We start from the raw sequence: 22414 nt of genomic DNA on the forward strand, positions 1-22414 counted from the left end.
AGCAGGAAAATTTAAGATTGTCCTGTGTTAAAGATGAGAAGTCTATGCTCTGAAAACTATTTTGTTCTTTTATGTTATTACATTTTCATTAGTTATCTGGGGAAAAATCCATGCCATTGAAACATTCTCTCCTTGTTGGAGCTGAATTGTGGAGATCATCTTCAGATTGGATGGGAGAGTAGTGTTCTCATGAAGACCCACTGTGGTCAGGGGATGGGTGGACAGACGGAAGTGAAAATAGGACAAGAGTTAGGGAACATTGATATAAGGAAGTGGTGATGCAACATGGGGGCTTAAGTGGGTAGGAGAAGAATAAATGAAACAAGATGGGACTGGGAGGGAGACAAACCATAAGTGACGCTTAATCTCACAACACAAACTGAGGGTTGCTAGGGGTAGGGGGGTTGGGAAAAGGGGGGTGGGGTTATGGACATTGGGGAGGATATGTGCTTTGGTGAGTGCTGTGAAGTGTGTAAACCTGGTGATTCACAGACCTGTACCCCTGGGGATAAAAAAATAAAATTAAAAAAAAAAGAGTTAGGGAACATTATCTAACTTAGAGATTTCCTTCTTTCTTCAGACCACGAGCAGATGTTTAAGGAAACTGTAAAATTCTCTTCATTGAGTAATAGCTCTTATAAAGTATCATGTGTTAGGAGAATATTAATTAGTAGTTTCATTTATAAGCCAGTTATTTACATTTACATCTTACTCTTCTATACTTAAATAGGGGCATACTGCTGTCGGTGGTAGTAGTTTGTTGAGAATAATCGGTGAATATGAAGCTAGTTTCTTTTACTATGCAATTTTGAAAGGACTGAAAAAAAAGAATAACATAATTTGACACTGCATGAGTTTTATTTTCAAGTTTATCACTAGTATGTGTTTTCCTCCTTTGGTCATCAGACTGAACAATTATAGAGAAGGGATTGGAAGTACATTTAAGAATAATAGGGACGCCTGGGTGGCTCAGTTGGTTAAGCGGCTGCCTTCGGCTCGGGTCATGATCCCAGTGTCCTGGGATCGAGTCCCACATCGGGCTCCTTGCTCAGCAGGGAGCCTGCTTCTCCCTCTGACTCTGCCTGCCTCTCTGTCTCCCTGTGCTCACTCTCACTCTCTCTCTCTGATGAATAAATAAAATCTTTAAAAAAAAAAAAAAGAATAATAGGCACCTTGGAGTGCCTGACTGGCTCAGTCCATACAGGTGCTACTCTTGCTCTCATGGTTGTAAGCTCAAGTCCCATGTTGGGTGTAGAGATTACTTAAAAATAAAATCTTAGGTGTACCTGGGTAGCTCAGTGGGTTAAGCGTCTGCCTTTGGCTCAGGTCATAATCCCAGGGTCCAGGATGGAGCCCCATATCAGACACCCTGCTTAGCCCGGAGTCTGCTTCTCCCTCTCCCTCTGCCCCTGCCCTGCTTGTGCTCTCTCTCTCCTGCTTTGTCTCTCATGCCTGCTTGTTCTCAAGCTCAAATAAATAAATAAAAATCTTTAAATAAATAAAATCTATATAAATAAATAAAAATGAAATCTTAAAAAGGGAGGATAAGCACCTTGCAGAAGCAGTCTAAAGCACAATTTTTTTTTTAAAGATTTAATTTATTTATTTGACAGACAGAAATCACAAGCAGGCAGAGAGACAGAGGGAAGCAGGCTCTGCTGAGCAAAGAGCCTGATATGGGGCTCAATCCCAGAACTCCGGTAGTCATGACCTGAGCCAAAGGCAGTGGCTTTAACCCACTGAGCCACCCAGGTGCCCCTAAAGCACAATTTTTAATGAACAGACATTTTTTAAAAATCCCAACTATGTATTTAATATTTATCAGAAAAGAAACATGTCAGCAGGTCCCAGTCCTTATAGTCCTCTAGTTCTTAGATACGAGGCATTAATAAAACATTCTCTCTTCCCGTGTAGTCAGGGTCCTTTTTCCTAGACTGATATTCCATGCTAAGGTCAAGAAGTAAGGTACCTGGTACTGTAACTATGACAATAAAACATTTCAGCAAAAGTAAAATATGTAACAGATAAAGGCTTTTTTTTTTTTTTTTTGCCTCACCCAAGTTCAGCCCATTGTTCGTAAGCCAGAATACTGTGTTCTTTTTTGTTTCTTGTGTGGAGCTTGTGTCCCTTGTTGTGCAATAGCAATATATTTATTAAAATTTTTATAAGTGTGCCAAAGGATGAACCATCTAAAATACAGTCCTCTTTTAAACAATTTAAAGTTTGTCCACAATGAAACCAAGAATGAATTGGAGAAGATGTTGAAGTGTAATGAGGAGCACCCAGCCTATCTGGCGAGTGATGAGATAACTACGGTCCGAAAGAACCTCGAATCCCGAGGAGTAGAAGTGGACCCAAGCTTGGTAATACATATTGCTGATTAGCATGCACTTGCTTCCTTAATCTGTGTTTCTTGTGGTGAAATGTGACTACTACTCTCGTGCTGTTTGGGTATTTAACTGCTTGATTTGACCTTGGTCACGTGTACTTTTGTTGGCTCTAAAAATGACTGTAAAAACAGTCATTTTGACTGTTACAGAGCAGAGATGTATTCTTGGTATTACTTTCTTAAACATAATGCTTTAATTTGTAAGTGAGGAGATTGAGATTTGAAAAAGTGACGTACCTGGGCAGGTTCAGCAGGGAGCTCTGGCAGGAGGGGGTGAGGCCCACCCACATCTCTGCACATCGTTCCACTGCTTCAGCTTGCAAAATACAAGTTCTACTTTGATACAGTTCTTTTTTATTTGTATTTTCTTAGTCCGGTATACCTTAATCAGGTATGAGTAGGTTGAGAAAAAATAGAAATGTTACAATCTTATTAAACTGGATAGTGCCTTAGGGTTCTGTCTCATTTTCCTCATTCATAATAAGTAAGAGAATAAAAATAATTACAGTTCAGACTATGTTTTATTTACCTTCGTGATGCTTATTTGGGAAATTTTTTAAAAAATAACTTTCTGGGCCTGTTTGCCCCAGTTAAGGTGTAAGGGATTGAAATTTCATTTTAATATTAGCTTAAGTGAAACACAATTGGAAAAATAATTCTAAGGAGAAAAATAATCATACAAGAAATTTCAGAGCCACCCATTAATTCTTTCAGAGATTATCTACTATTTATGTTTCTGCACTTGAGAAATGAGTATACTTAATATATAAATTCCACCAGAGGTCAGAAGAAGAAAAGAAAGCAGATAAAACCCTTTATCTAGCATTATTTATAATTAAAATACATGGAACTATTAGTTGAATATAAATTTAATTTATCCACATTTGGACTTTGTCCACATATTAAGATAGGGACTGACTATATATCTTAATTTCTTTTTCTGAGCAGGAAAATCTCTGTTTTTTTCCAAGAGACATTTTGTTCCGGACACTTTATGAAGCTATGAAATAGTTAGCAGAGTATAATGACAAGAATAATAGATGGGCTAGATGTCAGAGGTGTGAATTCTAGCAGTTTCATCCCATTCATTAGTAATAGTACCTTTAGTAACTAATATAATCTCTTTGAACTTCAACTTTCCTCATCTGCCATATAGTGTTGGTGATACTTGTTTTGCCTACTTAACGTTATTACTGTCATGCTCAGAAAAGACAGTGATGTCAGAGAACCTTGAACACTACATAGTAATGACATTAGCAGGGGTCATTTTGCTGTGGTAACAATGAAATGAAGTAATCAAAAAAGGAAATATTGTTACATTGATGGACATGGTCTGAGATTGGCTTCCTAGTCCTAACTGTCCTTAGATTAGGCTCACCACCTCTTTTTCCTGGGGGTTCCTTACCGCTAACTAGGGGAGATGATAATCTCAACCCTATCTACTCTACAGGATGATTATATGAATATAATAACAATGCTTGTTAAAAAACACTGCATATTTGGAAGTACATAAACTGGTAAGGGGTCAGAGTAGTGGTAAATCTAATCTTTGTCTTAAAATATTTTTAATGGATAAAAATGTTGGTTAGAATAATAATATTACCATTAGTTTGAATTTTTTTTTGTAAGTAAACTCTTTGGATGACTTTTCAGAATGTGTTTGATTAATCTGCAGAGTGTACAATAACTCTTTTTTTGTTTTCTTTTTTCATTTTAGATTAAGGATACTTGGCACCAAGTTTATAGAAGACACTTCTTAAAAACAGCTCTAAACCATTGTAACCTTTGTCGAAGAGGTTTTTACTACTACCAAAGGCATTTTGTAGATTCTGAGGTATGGTGTCCAAAAACAAGGGGAAATGCTTTTAGTGATCATTATTTAGATGCTTAAAAGTGAACTATAGCTTTTGCATTAGTTTAAATCCTTTGATATACTGGGGAAAGTAAGTGTGATTTATGAAGAATAACCTAACTCCTGTCTTTTCTAAGGTATTTCCAATTTATATTTTACACACTATAAAATTTTGTATGCAGATAATGGGCTCCAAACCACTTTTTAAATTTTTTTTAAGAATTAACTTCTTGGGGCAGCTGGGTGGCTCAGCTAATTGTCTGCCTTCAGCTCAGGTCATGATCTCAGTTCAGTGATCAAGCCCCACTTTGGGCTCTCTGCTCAGCAGACAGTCTGCTTCTGCCTCTCTATCTGCCACTACCCCTGCTTGTGCGCTCGCTCACGCTCTCTCTCTAATAAACCAATAAACAAAATTTTAAACATTTTTTTGATGTTAGAAAATAATGCATTTTTATGTTTTATGTTAGGAAATAATGCATTCTTTTTCTGGAAATGCAATAAACAAATATAAAAAAAAAATTCTTCTTGTAGAAAATCAATAAACCAATGTAAAACAAATTGCAAAAGGAAATAGTCACCTATTTAAATATTCCCTATTAAGGAATAAGTCACTTATAATTTCCTGTCCTAGAAGTAATTTTAGTTAACATATTTATACATATCTGTTCAATTCTTTCTATACTTAGTTGTGTGTGCATGTGGATGACATAGCAATCCCTTTGGATTGTGGAAATAAGACTGCAAAAACAATTTTTATTGTGCTTTTTCCTGTATTGTAATTCTTCATATCATTAAAATCTCTTTATTATTTAAAAGGAGTGTATAAAGTTGTACTTTGTTTAATACCACGTTTCATAGAGTAACCCCTAGGTGGCAGCAGATGGATATATTTTGAGCATTTTCTTACAAGCAGAAATGCTTTTTAAATTACCCTTCTGAAAGGGCTCTATTAATCAGTAACCTTATTTGAGACCCCTAAAATAAGAGCTTTTACGTTTTCTACAGCTTAAAGTAAATTTGTATTTAAATATATCTATGTAAAAAGTGGAAAGTTGTTTGCATAACTGTTGAGGAGGCCTCTCTACAGAATAAGCTTCTTTTAAAACATATCATTAATTTGCCTTTATATACAGCTGCATTTCAAAACTGGTTTGAGTGCAGAAAAGAGGTTAACCTAAGGGTATATTTAAGCTAACATGGATGTTAGCTGAAACTAAATAAAAATTAAGGGTAAATGCTATGAATTTCTACTTGTATATAATGTCATGAAATTCTCTACTTCCCAAATATATTTGCTTTGTCATTGGAATCAAAACAAACCTCTGCTTGGGGTGGGGGGGTGTGGGTTGGCACCAATTCATGCAAATGTTCTTGGATCTGTACAGAAAAGATTCAATGGCTTATATCTACAATAGGAATATATGTATTAGGTAAATATGAGGGGTTTTTTTATTTAAGTTTAGGGTATAGGTACAACTTCAGTAGCCATATGTATTTATGATTGTGGTTTTCAATTTTAAATTTGCATCTGGTAATCTTAATTACCTAAATTTCAGTTGGAATGCAATGATGTCGTCCTCTTTTGGCGAATACAGCGCATGCTTGCTATCACTGCAAATACTTTGAGGCAGCAACTTACAAATACTGAAGGTAAGCCACAGAGGGACTGCTTTGTAATTCTGACATCAAAAAAATAGTAAAAACTCCTTTTTAATGGAAGGATATCAAAATACTTCTTTAAAAAATAGATTCATTAGGGGCACCTGGGTGTCTGAGTCGGTTAAGTCCCTGACTCTTGGTTTTGGCTCAGGTCATGATCTCAGGGTCATGAAATTGAGTCTGCTTGAAATTCTCTCTCTCCCTCTTCCTCTGACCCTCCCCACCCAACATGCACACTTTCTCTCTCTCAAATAAGTTAAAAATAAATTTTAAAGTAAAAATAGATTTGTTAGAAAAATTGAGAACTATAATCTGCCCTTAAAATATTAATGAAAATAAATCATAATTGAAAAAGATAGAAGTTAAAACATACCAGGATTCTTCCTTCATTACACAAAAACTGTTAGAAAGGGACTCCTAAGCATCACTTAAGTTTTTGGGAGAAATTCTCACTTCTTTAAAGTGTTAGGACTTGAGAATATGACTTCCTCTGAGAATATGTATTAGATTCCTGTTGGTGGATAAGTGTACTATGTAATAGGTACAGATTCTGCCTATAACTGTGAGAAGTCTGAACTCAGTAGATCTAACATGATGAGAAAAATTGGAACTTACTCTCCAAATATTGCTAATTTATCATCCCCGTGCATTCATAAAAATGATGCCCTTCAAGTTTGTTTGTTTACTTTAAACAGTCAGGCGATTAGAGAAAAATGTGAAAGAGGTATTAGAAGATTTTGCTGAAGATAGTGAGAAGAAGGTAAAACTGCTCACTGGCAAACGAGTTCAGCTGGCTGAAGACCTCAGTAAGTACTTCTTCCTGCCTTCCACTTACTACCTTTTCTCCGTTCGTGTTTCCATTATTCAATCATCCATTTAATCGCAAACTGTAGAAAAGTATATACAAGAACTTTCTTTCTATGAACTATTTGAGAAAAAATTGTTGACCTGTATCCCCATCACTTTCAAGTACGTTAATGTATGTTTCTTAGAAACAAGGATTTTCTTCTAGCAACCATCAGAATCAGGATATTGACACTGATACATCACTACATCTAATTTTCAGACCCTCTTCAAGTGTCATGTGTCATCCTGGTATTGTCCTTCCATATAGCAGGATGTTCCATGCTCAACCTATACTTTCCTTGATCCAGCTTTTTTTTTTTTTTTTGAGAATGGTATTTAGAAATAAAGAGTTGAAAACTAAATATGCTGATTATGATTGGAATATCACTATTCCCAGACCCTCTCAATGGAAAGAGCTGTGGAACAGATTTTGTATGCATTTCGTGTGTGTGTGCACGCGCATGCACGCGTGTGTATATGCACACGTGTACATGTATAGATACACTTATGTATAGATAGATTACATGTATAGATACATATTTACATCTGTATTCCTAATCATAGGTATATGTATTGAAAAATCCTAAGTTTCCATTTTAACTCAGTAATACAGAGTTCATCCTAGTTTTCTCCTTTTTTCTGACAATGAGAAATCTGGCTCCAAGTCTCCTTAATATATTTACTTCCTTTGATCAGTCTTCCTGTATATAACCAAACTTGTCACTATTCCCTTCATTGCACAGGCATCTTTTTCACCCAGTTCAGGCTTTAACCACCTGACTCCAGGCCACACCCACAGTAACTTGCCCTGTGTTGACACTCATTTCACTGAGCTCATGCTCTGGCATTGTGTACCAGGTGTATCCCCCTTCATCCTTCCCACCTCTTCCCCAGCAGCAGGACATCCTCCTCCCCCGAAGCCAGGCCATGCTTTTTTGGAGGACACCCTCTTCATCCTACATGTGCTTCTGTACTGTGCACCAGACTGGACTGCCCTCCTGCAGAGACAGTCCCCTCACTACTAGGTCAAGCCACCAGCACTCCCACATGAACACCCTCTTCTGCCAGATTGGGCTTTAACAACTATACTAGACCCACAAGGCTTTCCCTTCCATCACCACTTCCCCACCCCCAACCTGGCTTGGCCTTCCTGATCACTTTGTCGCTTTGTTTGGGGGGAATATTTGGTTCTCTCTGAACGCTAGTCAGTTCCTAGCTTTAAGGTATTTGGATTGCATATTAAGATTTATTTAGATCCTCGAGAACCTGAGGCAATCCGTGAAAGAGTAATATTAAATAAAAATAAAAATACTGCGGTTGGTGCTTCCATTTGAGCTTACCTTGGTACAAGTCTCCCCTCATTAATTTTATGAAACAAAGTATTTTTCCTTAAATTTAGTCTTAGGAGTTTTCTGATATCTAAGAGAAAGCAGATACTAAATAGAAAGAAGTTCTTCACATTTGAAAACCATTTTTTTTTAATTTTTTATTTTTTATAAACATATATTTTTATCCCCAGGGGTACAGGTCTGTGAATCGCCAGGTTTACATACTTCACAGCACTCACCAAAGCACATACCCTCCCCAATGTCCATAACCCCACCCCCCTTCTCCCAACCCTCCTCCCTCCAGCAACCCTCGTTTGTTTTGTGAGATTAAGAGTCACTTATGGTTTGTCTCCCTCCCAGTCCCATCTTGTTTCATTTATTCTTCTCCTACCCACTTAAGCCCCCATGTTGCATCACCACTTCCTCATATCAGGGAGATCATATGATAGTTGTCTTTCTCTGCTTGACTTATTTCACTAAGCATGATACGCTCTAGTTCCATCCATGTTGTCACAAATGGCAAGATTTCATTTCTTTTGATGGCTGCATAGTATTCCATTGTGTATATATACCACATCATCTTGATCCATTCATCTGTTGATGGACATCTAGGTTCTTTCCATAGTTTGGCTATTGTGGACATTGCTGCTATAAACATTCGAGTGCACGTGCTCCTTTGGATCACCACGTTTGTATCTTTAGGGTAAATACCCAGTAGTGCAATTGCTGGGTCATAGGGCAGTTCTATTTTCAACATTTTGAGGAACCTCCATGCTGTTTTCCAGAGTGGTTGCACCAGCTTGCATTCCCACCAACAGTGTAGGAGGGTTCCCCTTTCTCCGCATCCTCACCAGCATCTGTCATTTCCTGACTTGTTGATTTTAGCCATTCTGACTGGTGTGAGGTGATATTTCATTGTGGTTTTGATTTGTATTTCCCTGATGTCGAGTGATATGGAGCACTTTTTCATGTGTCTGTTGGCCATCTGGATGTCTTCTTTGCAGAATGTCTGTTCATGTCTTCTAGTTAACAAAATCAAAAGACAACTGACAGAATGGGAGAAGATATTTGCAAACGACATATCAGATAAAGGACTAGTGTCCAAAATCAATAAAGAACTCAGCAAACTCAACACCCAAAGAACAAATAATCCAATGAAAACCATTTCTAATCTGAACTCAGGTCACTACAATATGCTCCCTAAAATAACCAAGAGAAACCAGCAGTTTTCCTGTTTAACACCCGGTGCTTCAGCAGCATGCTTCTCCACCGCCGTTGCCTCCTCTGTGTTACCTCAGCTCGTCATTTGTTCTCTCTTCTATCCTTTTTCTTCCCTTAAATAATCTTTTTTTAAACGTATCTCATTTTAGCCTTTATTTTCATTTTCTGCTGCTTTTTTTTAAATGTCTTTCTTTCACTTTATCAAATAATTAAGATTGTGCTAACTTGTAGATCTGTGTTTGTGAACTGCCTTTCACTAGCTGTGTTACCTTGGGCAGGGTATCTCTCAGAGCCTTAGCCCCTTCGTTTATAAAAATGACTCCAGTAGTTACTATATTGCTTGGAGGGGCTTTGGGAGAATTACTTCAAAAACCACTTGCAAATCCCTGCTTCACAGTTTTATGCTTCTTTAGTGCTGTTACTGGAAGAGGTGTGTCAGTGTTCCAATGTGTGCAAATAATTTCTTTCGTATCCTTCAAGACATGGTTATCAGACAGCAAGATACTTCATTGTATTTCACCAGCATATATAATTTTAAGTAATCAAAAATAATGTGTCTGTTCTCATGTTTTGTAGGAGAGCTTTATATAACCCCATTACTTTTCAGGCCCAATTTGATTATTTCAAGAAAGGGAATTGCTAACACAGATTTGTACCCTGTCAAGTGAAGTTATCCTGCTCGTCTTCCTGAGAAAGTACTTTATGACTCCCTTGAAATGATTTACTGTTTTTGTACATATAAAATTATGGTTGTGTTAATGTACCAAATAATGTCCTTGCAAGTGTTTCACCAGTGATTCAGATTCATCATTCACACTGAAGGAGCAGATGAGCCATGACGTTGTCTATTAGTTGGAAAAGACTCTTGGGAGTACCTTTTCCACACTCTTTTATCTTTAGCGTAACACTTGGGAATATGGTCATGGATGCTTTTAGCCAGAAAACTTTTAAAGTTTTAACAGTAACTACTGTATTACTTGGATCAGAGTTTTTCATATATAGCATATTCAGTTAGAATATCATATGCTGATGGAATTTAGAGAAGGGAAAATTGTCAAACAAGCTTTTACTACAATTTCAAAATAGTACAGGGGTAGAGTGTTGTGGAGTTTGGGAAAGTTTGGTGCATCGTATTTTTTGCCAGTCTTACTAAACTTGCTCGATTTTAAATCCTTTCACTACTTCCTTTACTTTGGAGATTCACCAACTGATTGTCCTGAGTTAGGAGGGTCAAAGAAGTTAAACAAGAGCCTACCCCTTCTAGTGTCAAGAACAGAAGTCATACATAGGAAACAGGACTCTTTGGAGAGGTGGTGAATTCCATAGCTGGAGCAAGAAAAGATTAGGATGAACCCGGAGCATCCGAAGATGACAGAAGGAAGTGGTTGAAGGATCATGAGGACATGTCAGCAAGGTGCAAAAGCCAGCTTCAGAAGGCTCCCGCTAGCCAAACTAGGACAATTGAGGTAGCAAAAGAAATAATGACAAATACTAACTGTAACCCACTGAATAAAATAGGATTCCATAAGTTGATAATTATATAAATGAATAAAATGGATTATATAGATAAATGAACAAAATTAGTGATGAGGAATGGGGTGGTTATATAATCACACAAAGTAGCTCCTCACAAAATAATTGAAAAAGGAAAAGGAGTAACTTTACAATGGAGAAGCCTGGCAATGACCACCTTAATCAAGTTGTCAAAGTTAATATTAATATTATCAGTAATGGTCAAATTAGAACTGTGTGCCACCTTGTGGAATGCAGTAAAAAAAAATGCCAAACATTACTTCTTGGATATTTTTACCAAAGGATGTGTAACTTAAATCCAATCATGAAGATTCATTAGACAAATCCAAATTGAGGCACAGTTTATAGAATAACTGGCCTATAATCTTCAAATGTATCAAGATCATGAGAAACAAAATAGTGAGGAAGTATTTCAGGTTGAAAGAGACTAAAGAATGAAAACAAAATGCAGTGCTCGCTTTGGCAGCACATATACTGAAAACAAAATGCAGTGTGTAATCCTGAACCTAATTTTGTTGCTCTACAGGATGTTATTGGGATGTTGTTGGATGTTATTAGGACAGTTGGTAAAACTTGAATGGGGTGTTACATGGTAATGATACATCAGTGTAAATTTTTTAAATTTTGATTGTAAAATTGGGATTATTAGGGCGCCTGGGTGGCTCAGTTTAAAGCCTCTGCCTTCGGCTCAGGTCATGATCCCAGGGTTCTGGGATCGAGCGCCACATCAGGCTCTCTGCTCAGCAGAGAGCTTGTTTCCCCCTCTTTCTCTCTGCCTACTTATGATCTCTGTCAAATAATTAAATAAAATCTTTTTTAAATAAATAAATAAAATGAAATTGGGATTATTTAGGAAGATAATCTGCGTTTGTAGCAAGTACACAATACAATATTTGGGCTTTATGGGATGTAGTGACAGTAAATTATTCAGGAAAAATATTCTTTTTAATGTTCTTATAACTTTTCTCCATATCTGAAATAATTTTTACATAAAAAAGGGTAAGAAATGGTTTAATTTTATTTTTATAACTGGATTTGTTTGTATAAATGGATCATGGTCAGATGAAAATAATTTAGAGAAAATGAGAATTTTAAAAATATGAACTCTGAATGTGTTGGAAGGCTTAGTTACCTCCTAGACTTTTTTTTTTTTTTTTTTTTTTTTACATAGGCTCCACGTCCAGCGTGGGGCTTGAACTCATGACCCTGAGACCAAAAGTCACATGTTCTACCAACTGAGCCAGCCAGGTACCCTACCTCCTGCATAGCTCATCTTTCCACCGTAATTCCTTATTTACAATATCTAGTTCCACCTACAACTATTTAGTGTTGAAATACGCCCACTATGACCTTGATGAAATTCTTTTGACTTTGTAGCAAATTTTATTTCAAAGGATTTTTTGTGGATATTTAAATACAGTGTCAACTTAGATAAAATCCATTTGGATTCCCAGTAAAATTTGTAGTAATGTTTTCAATATATTTATTGAAACAGACTGTATTTTTAATGTTTTCTTTAAAGAGGGGAAGATTGGTATAGTTTTTTCATAAAATACTGTTTTATGATTTATAAAATCTATTTTATAATTGTCATCATATAAAATAATACTAACAACTCATAGATAATGCTAACATAGACATTTTGGAATTTGTTCTACCCCACCCTGGAAATGGAGTATTTGGGCACTGGTAACAATTGCTGTAATGTTGCTAAAGTGAGTTTCAGCAAAACAGCATGGAATTCTTTTTTATTATTTGTTATATGAATGTTATATCAGTTGTTAACCAAGGTTATTGTGAGTTTTGGACCTTTATATCAATTGCCTGGGATTTAGAGCTTAGGTTTCTTTCTAAATTCTTGTTCACTAAAGCCCGAATTTTCATTCTGTACGCAATCCGAGAATCATTGATACCTGGGAGTTAAGGGGGCATTACAAATCATTTAGATCCAAGATCTATAGTCTTCCCCTTTTATTTTAAAATACATTTCATTTTTATATCAGAACTTGAAACTGTTTATGATGAGTTAATTTTTGGATACTTTTCCTTTGCCAGATGTTAGTTAGATGTTAGATGTTAGTTGTGTGCCTATGTGCCTATGCATTCTCATAGGTTCAGTTGTTTTGTTTTGTTTTGTTTTGTTTTGTTTTTTTAATTTTATAGATAAAGAAATGGAAGCCTAGGAACACATAGATAGTAAGTGGTAAAGCCAAGATTTGAGTCCCTGTCTTCAACTACTGTGCTGAATTAACTTGAGAACAAAACTCAAGCCTTTGAAAAATATAATTACACAAAACGTGGTCCTTTACATTTGGAAGCTTATAGTTAACAGTGTCCTTTATGGAGTGGGTCAGAAAAACATACATATTAATGATTTAATATTTAAACTTTCAAATGATATGAAAACTTTGATAGAATTAGAACATCTAGATAAGGGAACACTAAAGTGTAAACCAAGACATTGACCAGGTTAAAGAAATTAATTTATGACTTGTAAACATGCTTCAAGTTACTATCTATCAAATTCCACCATAGTTAAGTATGTACATTGCCCAAAATTCAGACACAGCTTTTCAAGATCCAGTTGTAACAGATAGAGAATGTTTACTTGAGCGTAAACATTGTTACTCCAAGTTGAGGGGTTTTTTTGTTTTTGGCCTGGGAGTGTTGAAATCTGTGTAACAGGCTTCAGTGTATTGCTTCCTGCTTCTTGTACTTTATACAAATTGAAGGTGTGCTTCAGGAAAAATTGAGTAACTTCATATTTCCATCTCATTTACTAAGTGAAATGTGAAACAGTGATAAGGGCTGCCATTGCTTTATACTTTATTTTATTTAATGATACAGTTTGATGTCCCTAATGTTTAAAATAGTACAGCTAATAGAGCCTAGCAGATTAGAATTTTCCAATATCTGCAGCTTTTTTCCTCCTGCAGTTAATTTGCTCTGCTGACTCTCTACGCGAGGTGGCAACAGCTGGCCTTTCACTGGAGCCCGGGGATTAGGGAGCAGGAATCACAGCAGCGTGCTCGGCCTCTTGCCTCTGTTGACTGTTCTTTATTGTTTGATGCCTGGGCATCTCCCAGACAGCCAGCAATTGTTTCTTAAAACTTAAAGTTTGTTTCTCTTGGTAGTGTACAATGCTGGTGGGGCTTGTCTTTGTGTCTCTTCACTTTCCCAGTCTCCTCTTATAATCCATCCTGTGCTTTCTCTTGATAATTAAAAAGGAGCAAAGTTACCAGCTTTGTATCTTAGTGTTCATGAGATTCAGTTTTGGCTCTAAAAACTTAGATGGAAATTTTACTTTTCTCTGAGCTACCAGATATTTACTAGCAAATTATTTTTGGAGTGAAAGTTTTGTTCATTATTAGCATACTAGCGTATTTTTGAAATTGTGTTGATAAAAAGGGCATGACAGCAGAGTGAACCAGTACTGCCATTTTAAAAGCTAAAATTGAAAAGAAATGCACCATAGCTGCTTAAATTTTAAAAAGATCCTTTACTGGTACAGCATAGGCAATCAAGTCGATGGTATTATAATGGCACTGTATGGTGACAGATGGGAGCTACATTTATGTTGCACATAGAATACCAGACTTGTCTCACATCACTGAGTTGTACACCTGAAACTAATGTAACATTGCATGTCAGCTATACTTCAACTAAAAAATTTTTAAATATTTTTTTATTAGATCTAAAACATAATTCAAAGGGTGCCTGGGTGGCTCAGTCTGATAAGCAGCTGACTTATTTCGGCTCAGGTCATGATCTCAAGGTCTTGGGACCAAGCCCTAGAAGTTGGGCTCTGAACTCCGCAGGGATTCCACTCCAAGAGGATTCTCTCTCCCTCTTCCTCTGCCCCTCCCCCCATGCATGTATGCGCTCACTGGAGCTCTCTCTATCTCTCTCTCTCTAAAATAAATCTTTATTGGGGCGCCTGGGTGGCTCAGTGGGTTAAAGCCTCCGCCTTCCGCTCAGGTTATGATCCCAGGGTCCTGGGATCGAGCCCTACATTGGACTCTCTGCTCCGCAGAGAACCTGCTTCTCCTTCTCTCTCTGCCTGCCTCTCTGCCTACTTGTGATCTCTGTCAAATAAATAAATAAAATCTTTAAATAAAATAAAATCTTTTTTAAAAAGACCACTGACATGAAAGAAAGAAAGCATAATTCTAAATGTGTAAGGTAGTTAAGAAATGCATCTTTGTGCTATGTTAAAACTTGAGTAAAAGGTAGTCAGAACATATCTAGATGGAACCCTCAGCCAGAACAATACTGTTGTTCTTAATCTAGAAAGGAAGACTACCAGGATACTCTCGGATTTAATTTCTGTTGATTATTCCATGTTCCTAAACTTCTTCCACACCTGCCATATCCTCGAAGGCCATTATGGATGAAAATAGTGACTATGAAGTAGTGTGAGACTGAAAATTATCCTCAAAAATGATTATTATACTCAGAATCTGGAACTTAAAATTATGGAAAAGAGAACTCCTATTTAAAACTATTTGTCTAGCGGTAGGGCTCTGGCATGCAAATTTTTAACAAGTCTCCATAGAGGATTTTTGCTGGGCACCACCACTACCCATCCTCCTGCCCCCAAGTCTATACTCTAGAAAACTCTAACTATTCACAGCATTAAAATTGTCGTTTTATTAACTGGGATAAAATTGATACTTATCTTTTAGTAGACCCTTAGAAACCATGTGACTATTGAAAATTGGTAAGTTATTTGAACTCTGCCTGTAGTAGCATATTCATTTTGTGTCTGTTGATGTAACCAAAGAAAATAATTTTTTTTAAGATTTTTTTATTTATTTGACAGAGAGAAAAAGACCACAAATAGGCAGAGAGGCAGGCAGAGAGGGTGGGTGGGGAGGCAGGCTCCCTGATGAGCAGAGAGCAGATTCGGTCCTGGATCCCAGGATCCTGAGATCATGACCAGAGCCAAAGGGAGAAAGGGAGAGGCTTAACCCACTAAGCCACCCGGGTGCCCCAGAAAATGAATTTTAAAGGGATTTGAAAAGGGAACAGGTAGCGTTGAATTGTAGAATTCTAGGTAAGTAGGCCTAGAGAGGCCTACTTTTTTTTTTCAAGGCACAATCATAGAGAATAGAATAAGGTGCCCTGGAGAGAAAACATGAAGTGTAAGGACCATAACCCGTTCAGTTTTACTTGTATCTGAATACTGTTACTTCATTTCTTTGGCCAGTAATTGTAAGACCTCAGTACAGGTTTCTCATCTCTCCTGGCATTTAGCACATTTCTAAGCATTCTTTTCCTTTTGTCTGTTTTTTATGTCTCTTCCTTCTTGCAGTCTGCCTTCTTGCAGACTATTACCACTTACTCAACCAGGATTTTTCCTCCTCCCTACTTATTTGCCTTCCTCCAGTGAGTTACTGCCAGTATTGTTTAATTGAGCAGAAGGCAGACTTCCCACTGTAGACAACAGTAGATCAACTGAAATAACCAGTCTAAAAAATAAAATTTGGTAGGGGTGCAGGGGGAGGCACCTGCATGACTCTTGTCATTTAAGTGCCTGGCTTCTGCTCAGGTATGATCCCAGGACCCTGGGTTTCCACTGGAGTTCCACATCCAGCTGCCTGCTCAGCAGGGAGCCTGCTTCTTCCTCTGCCCCTCCCCCTGCTTGTGAGGCACACTGGCTCACTCTTTCAAATAAATAAATCTTTAAAAAAAAATTTTCTTATCTGTTTTGATCTGTTCTGCTAAAGGGATTTGGTTCTTTCATAAATGCACCATATCTTGTATGATATATATTGTAAGGGTTCAGTGACTATTTAATCATGACCTTTTAATACAGATTCTTTATTAGCCTCTTCTTCCTCCTGGCTTAAAAAAGTGGAAGGAAGCTAACTCTTATCCTAAGGAATCTTTCTAACACTCTGTCCTGCCAGAAAGCTACCATATCATTTCTCTTGTAGAACAGCTTGCATTTGCTGTGTTCTCCCCTGTCTCCACCCACCCACTCCCTTGCTGACATCTTGTGATGATACGGCTTTCATTCCTAATGAAACCACTTGCTTCTAGGTCACCAGTGATTTCCTAATTGCCAGTCCATCCAATTTACAAAAAAACTTTCATAATTTTTTAAGTTAATTGGAATTGCTTTCATTGTCTTTAACATTCGGGTACATTTTGTGTACTTTTTGGAATGTTTATTAGTAGAAATTAGTATATTTTAAAAAACGGAAAGATTGGAATGTTTCTCTTGTTGATACAGAGTAAGATAACTTCTTTCTGGTTTGTGTTACCAGTGTTTGAGGTCTTTAAGGCATCTGTTCAGGGTAAAAGTAGTTGAATTTTACATTTTGCCTTTGTGAAATATTTTTCATAGTAAGTGAAAATGACAGAGAGACTAAGGAAGATAGCGAAGGTGAAGTAGACCTTGCTTTGTGTTATAGCGAGAGAGGGAGAGAGAGAGACAGACAGACAGACAACCAAAGAATAAAGTAATCCTCCGGGAGAGTCCTCTGTGTTAGAGAAGTAGTTATTTACACACGGAATTCACATGACAAGCCTGAGCGGTATACTTTCCAGGTTATTGATGAGAAAATCCAGACTCAAAATGGGGCATTTAGAATCAAGCACATTTTTCATGGCCTAAGTGTATCTTTTAAAGGCAACATTCAGGGGTATTGATAAATTGGTATATGATTAAAGTGGTATTTACTTCTCTGTAATCTTATACAGGCTACTGGTAGTGTTTTATTAGCAAGTGTATTCTTTTTGCCTTAAACTCACATTTTAAATTATTAAAAGTAAGAATAAAGATAAGAAAGGTATTCATTTCATTCATTTTGAAGTAGGTTTTATTTACATACTGTGATGTGTTTATGTGTCTCTCGTTATGTAAAAAGGCCAGTGTGCATATTTTCAGCTAGAACTTCAACTCCTCCCCCCACCCAGGCTAATAATGCTTAACCACTTCCTCCTTACTGAGACCTTACTAGAATGAAGTAGTATCTTTAACGTTGGGATTAAATTGTGATGTGTTTTGGTTTTTGTTTTATTATTTTCTCTCCATTGCTAAGATGGAAAAAAACAACATTTTAGTCATTGAGAACCAAATCTAATCATAAAACAGGCTACTGGCCTGTGAAACACTATGTTAAAAAAATAAAATTAAGCAAGATATGAATAAATTTTTTTTAAAAGGAACGGTCTTGGAGGATGAATTGGTGCACACTGAAGACGTAACCTCTGTGAAGTGGGGTTCTTGGGGTAGTTGGAGAGGGGAATTAAAAGCAAAGGAATTTTAACTGTTTACTATTTTGTACATTTCTAAATTTATTTCTCCAAATAAGCATAATTCAAAATTACCTTAGGAATTTCATATTCTTAATTATTGTATTCATAGAAATGACAAAGCTAATTCATGATATAATCAATCTTAAAAGTGACCGATGATTTTCTCAAATAATTTCTTGGTGATTGTGATGACAAGAGACATTTCATGGGACTAGATAGTAATTGCTCATCATGGAGTCTTCCTCAGTAGTTGTGATTCACTTTGAATTTTTCTGATTTCCAGTAAATGCCCACTCTGTCATCTGTAAACAAATTGAAATCTTTCTTGAACTGGTGAAGTTTTCAAGCTCATGCAACCCATGCAAGATAATAGATTTTCCCTGCTTCATTGTTACCTGCTAAGTATGAAAATAGTCCATTTTAATTTCTCTTAGGACAGCTGTTTCGTATCTTCCTTAGTATTGTGCATTGTAGAAATGAGTTTGCTGGTTTTTATTCACTTAAGTTAGATCTGTTTCCTGGATAAAGGAATTCACATCTTTCTAAACTTACCTGTTGAGTCTCCTTGAGGCACTACTTCATTCTCTGAGTCATAGGTACAGACTACCTGTCTCCACCAAGTACACTACCAGGATTTCAGATGTTGGTTTTAATCCCTCTTAACTATCATAGAACTAGTACATATATTTGCATTGTGGAAAATTAGAAAATACTAGGCATGTGGGTGGCTCAGTCTTTTAAGCTTTTGCCTTTCAACCCCACATCTGGCTCCCTGCTCGATGGGGATCCTGCTTCTCCAATTTCCTCCCACTCTCCTGTTCCCCCTGCTTCTGCTTACTCTCTCTCTCTCTCTCTCTCTGTTTCTCACATAAATAAATAAAGTCTTTGGAAAGAAAATCAGAAAATATACAGTGCAAAATTTTTAAAACAATTGCCACTACCCAAAGATAACCACTGTAACATTGTATTCTAACAAAAATTTTAATGTGGTCTTAGGGACATAATTTCTGCACATTTCTGGAACCCATTTTTCATGGGGAGATCTTAGCTTGGCTTTCTCTTGCACTACCAATCTTCACTACCTTGCCATTGCTCCTATTTCTGGACTCTTCATTTATCAGAGTAAGTGAAATTTCTCCTTTTTTTCTTCATATGGTACTAGTTACTTTAAATAGGTCAGGTATTCCAAAGGATATGTCTTAGCAAAACACACAGAAAATCACTCTGCTTTGAAAGTTAATCCCCACCTTGTATCCAGGACCCTGGCACTTCCTGTGTGTGCTTGTGCCTGCATTTTGTCTGTCCTTTCTCCAAAGATGTTCACATCGGCCCCATCTTAAAGCCACTGGATTGATTCTTGAATGCACTCTGCCTTGATCTTGACTTTCTTATCCAGAAAAACCTTCGAATGTTTGCCTGCTACCTCCACTTTAACCATCCACTCTCTTAACTTTGCAATCTTTTATTCTCACTTCTGCCAAATTTGTTTTTTCCAAGATCGCTGACAGTCAGGAGAAAGCAGTGAGCCAGGTGAGCGTTAAGGAATAGAAAGTATATTCTGGTGTAACCGCAGCATTTGGTACTTTAGGATCCACATCCCGCTTGGACCTCTACAACTGTGTAGAGCTTTATATTTTACAAAACGTGTTACATTTGTCCATGTTTGCCTTGTAAAGGCATATGAAGCTTGTGAGGTATTAGCCCCTGTTGTTCAGATGGGGAAATTAATGATCATTGAGGGAAAAGATTTAGCTAGTTACATAAATATTTATGGCAAAGCTGGGGATAACAACATGTGTTAGAGATAGTTTATTTTTGGATTTGTTTTGGGATCTGCTCATCTTTAGTCTTTAGGTTTGTGCTTGTGGGTAACCAAATTCATATAATTTGGCTTCCTTTTTTATATTATTTTCAGTGTGCTAGTTTTGATCCTACTCTTTAAACTAATTATTAAGAATCGAGAACAGTGAATTTGTCTCCTAAAGATGTATGTAATGGTTTCATTCTTCAAAAAAGATAAATATATAGGTTTATAAAACTGTGTTCTGCATTGGTCTTTCAATTTTGTGATTATCCTTTTTTGTAGAAAATAAGAAATTGTGACGAAATGTGAAGGTGGTTTTCTGAATTAATGATTATATGTGAAACTAATTCTGAAGTTATTTTCATTTCCTTGAGTCTTACTCTGACTGGAACCAGCATCAACAATGATACCTCTTCACAGGGTCATAGTGAGAAATAACTGAGAACTTACGGAATCAGCCTAACAAAACATGAATCCCTGTTAGCTCTTCTTGTGCAAAATTTAATAATAATCCTTTGTCCTAGTGCAGCATCTAAGTTAAGAAATATCATTGTATTTCATTTTTGTTTTTCATCTCACTTAGCTCATAACTTTATTGAAACCTGCAATTTTTAGTACCATATTTTTTTCATAAGCTTTTGATAAGGTTCATAAATCAGATTACAGTCTTTATTCTCATATTATTTTCTTCTACTTTTAAAGATTACATTAATGAGCTGACTGTTTAAGAATCATTCTCATGATTCATTCATCTGTTACGCCTCCTTTTAAAGCTTCAGCACTGAAGGTCTTTTGACAAACCAATATTTATAACAGTTTGACAGCAGGATGAGGAACAGCGTTTGTCTTTGTAACAGCTTGAAGAAAGACCCTTTCCAGGACCCAGTCATGCAGTTACAATCTTGACCTCTTTCTTATGCTGGGAACATACATACAGCAGCACCTCCCATGTGTTTTCTTGTCCCATTGACTGTCCATTCACTTCCCATCTGTTTTGCAGCCTTAAAGGAACAGAAGGGGCCCTCTTCTTATAAATCTGTCTTCACAGGTGATAAATGATGTCCTGTCTCTTTAAGGGCCGCCTGGGTGGTTTTCTTTTTCTTAAAATGTTTCAACTTCCCTTCTAATAAGATTTAGAATAAAATATACTTTTAAGAAGAAGAGGAAAATAGGAAAGAAAAAAGTGATGGATTATTTTCAAACTTTCTTAATTGATTGGGACCGAATATTTTACTAAAGATTTTTTAACTTTCTCAATTAATTGCCTCAATCATATTTTAGAAATTGTTTTGATAATTAGATTTTTCTGTGGAGACAAAAGGAATGTATTTATTTTGAAATAGTGTATTTATTTAAACTTTTGTGAGGGACAAATAAAGCAATGTATCATTAATGACTTAGTATGTAGAGTAACTTATAAAGATTTTTTTTCACCATAATTTGAGTTGATAGATGTAATTAATATGGAACATTTTATGTACTGGATACGGAATAAAATAATTCACAGTAGATGACTATTCATCTTATGCTAGAATCTTAACTTTTACACTGAAAAGACAATCATGAATCCCATAAAAATTTATTATTTTTTCTTCAGTTGCTAAAAAGGAAATGCTTCAAGTATATATGTTTGTATCATTGGATTTTCCAGGCATTGAGCAGAAATAAAAATATTTTTTTCTCCCATGCCGAAATTACTTATAGAAGCCTAATGGGACAAATATCGCTCCCCCAAAAATGTTTTTCAATTACTGATTTTAAAAATATTACCAGCATAAAAAGACCACTTTTCAAGTTTTGCTATATTATATGAAACAGCTGCTTAGTGGTACACCTTCCACAAACTAGTTTTTTTAGTTTGTTTGTTGATGCCCTCTCCCATTTCAAAAAGGGTTTGCAGCAGCTTGCAAAGGTCTATCCTGTACAAAAGGTAGAAATGCTTAAGTGGAAAGTTGGGTGAAAGGAAAGAGAAAGTTAAGGTCCATGAGATCATGTGAAACTTGGGATAAGATTGGTACCCTCTCAAAATACTTGTTTAGGGGTTCTTCTGTTTTGTAAGTAACCTGAAAATTTAGCTCTGAGTTTCCTAGACAGCTGATGCAAAATGGAAAGCAAAGTTGATTATGTTGCTGGTGGCTGTCAGACCTAGCAGTGGCTTAGTGGAAGCATAGGTGTTGCTAGCATACAACACCTGAGGCAAATTTCATCCATCCTCACAGACAGAACACTGAGTTATATGATAGAGTACATCAGATGACTACGTATTATCACGAATTTTGTGGGGCTCTTGGTTTTGGCTCATTGTAGGCTAATAACATAAGTAGTTCTAGGTGAAATCAAAATGATGCAGTCCAGATACATAGCTGTTTGACTTATCTAAAGATGAACTTACATAGTATCTAATATCCCGCATACAGTCTTTCATACATATGATTTCTTTTTGCAGCTGAGCCTTGTAATAATCAAGTAGTAGAAGGTTCAAGGTTTTATACTCGTTGACAGTAACAAACACCTGG

General features: G+C 36.5%; 1 protein-coding gene across 4 annotated transcripts in view; it reads left to right on the top strand.

Moving 5' to 3' along the window:
* Positions 1-22414, top strand: part of OPA1 (OPA1 mitochondrial dynamin like GTPase) — a 91328-nt gene that overhangs the window by 56214 nt on the left and 12700 nt on the right. For all 4 annotated transcript variants that reach the window (XM_044252018.1, XM_044252020.1, XM_044252019.1 and 1 more), the window contains 4 exons: positions 2223-2363; positions 4107-4223; positions 5798-5891; positions 6596-6706. In XM_044252018.1, the coding sequence (XP_044107953.1) occupies positions 2223-2363; positions 4107-4223; positions 5798-5891; positions 6596-6706 (463 nt within the window). The remainder of the gene's footprint in view (positions 1-2222; positions 2364-4106; positions 4224-5797; positions 5892-6595; positions 6707-22414) is intronic.

Source organism: Neovison vison, chromosome 6 (genome assembly GCF_020171115.1).
Source record: "Neovison vison isolate M4711 chromosome 6, ASM_NN_V1, whole genome shotgun sequence".
In the NCBI taxonomy this organism is placed as follows: domain Eukaryota; kingdom Metazoa; phylum Chordata; class Mammalia; order Carnivora; family Mustelidae; genus Neogale; species Neogale vison.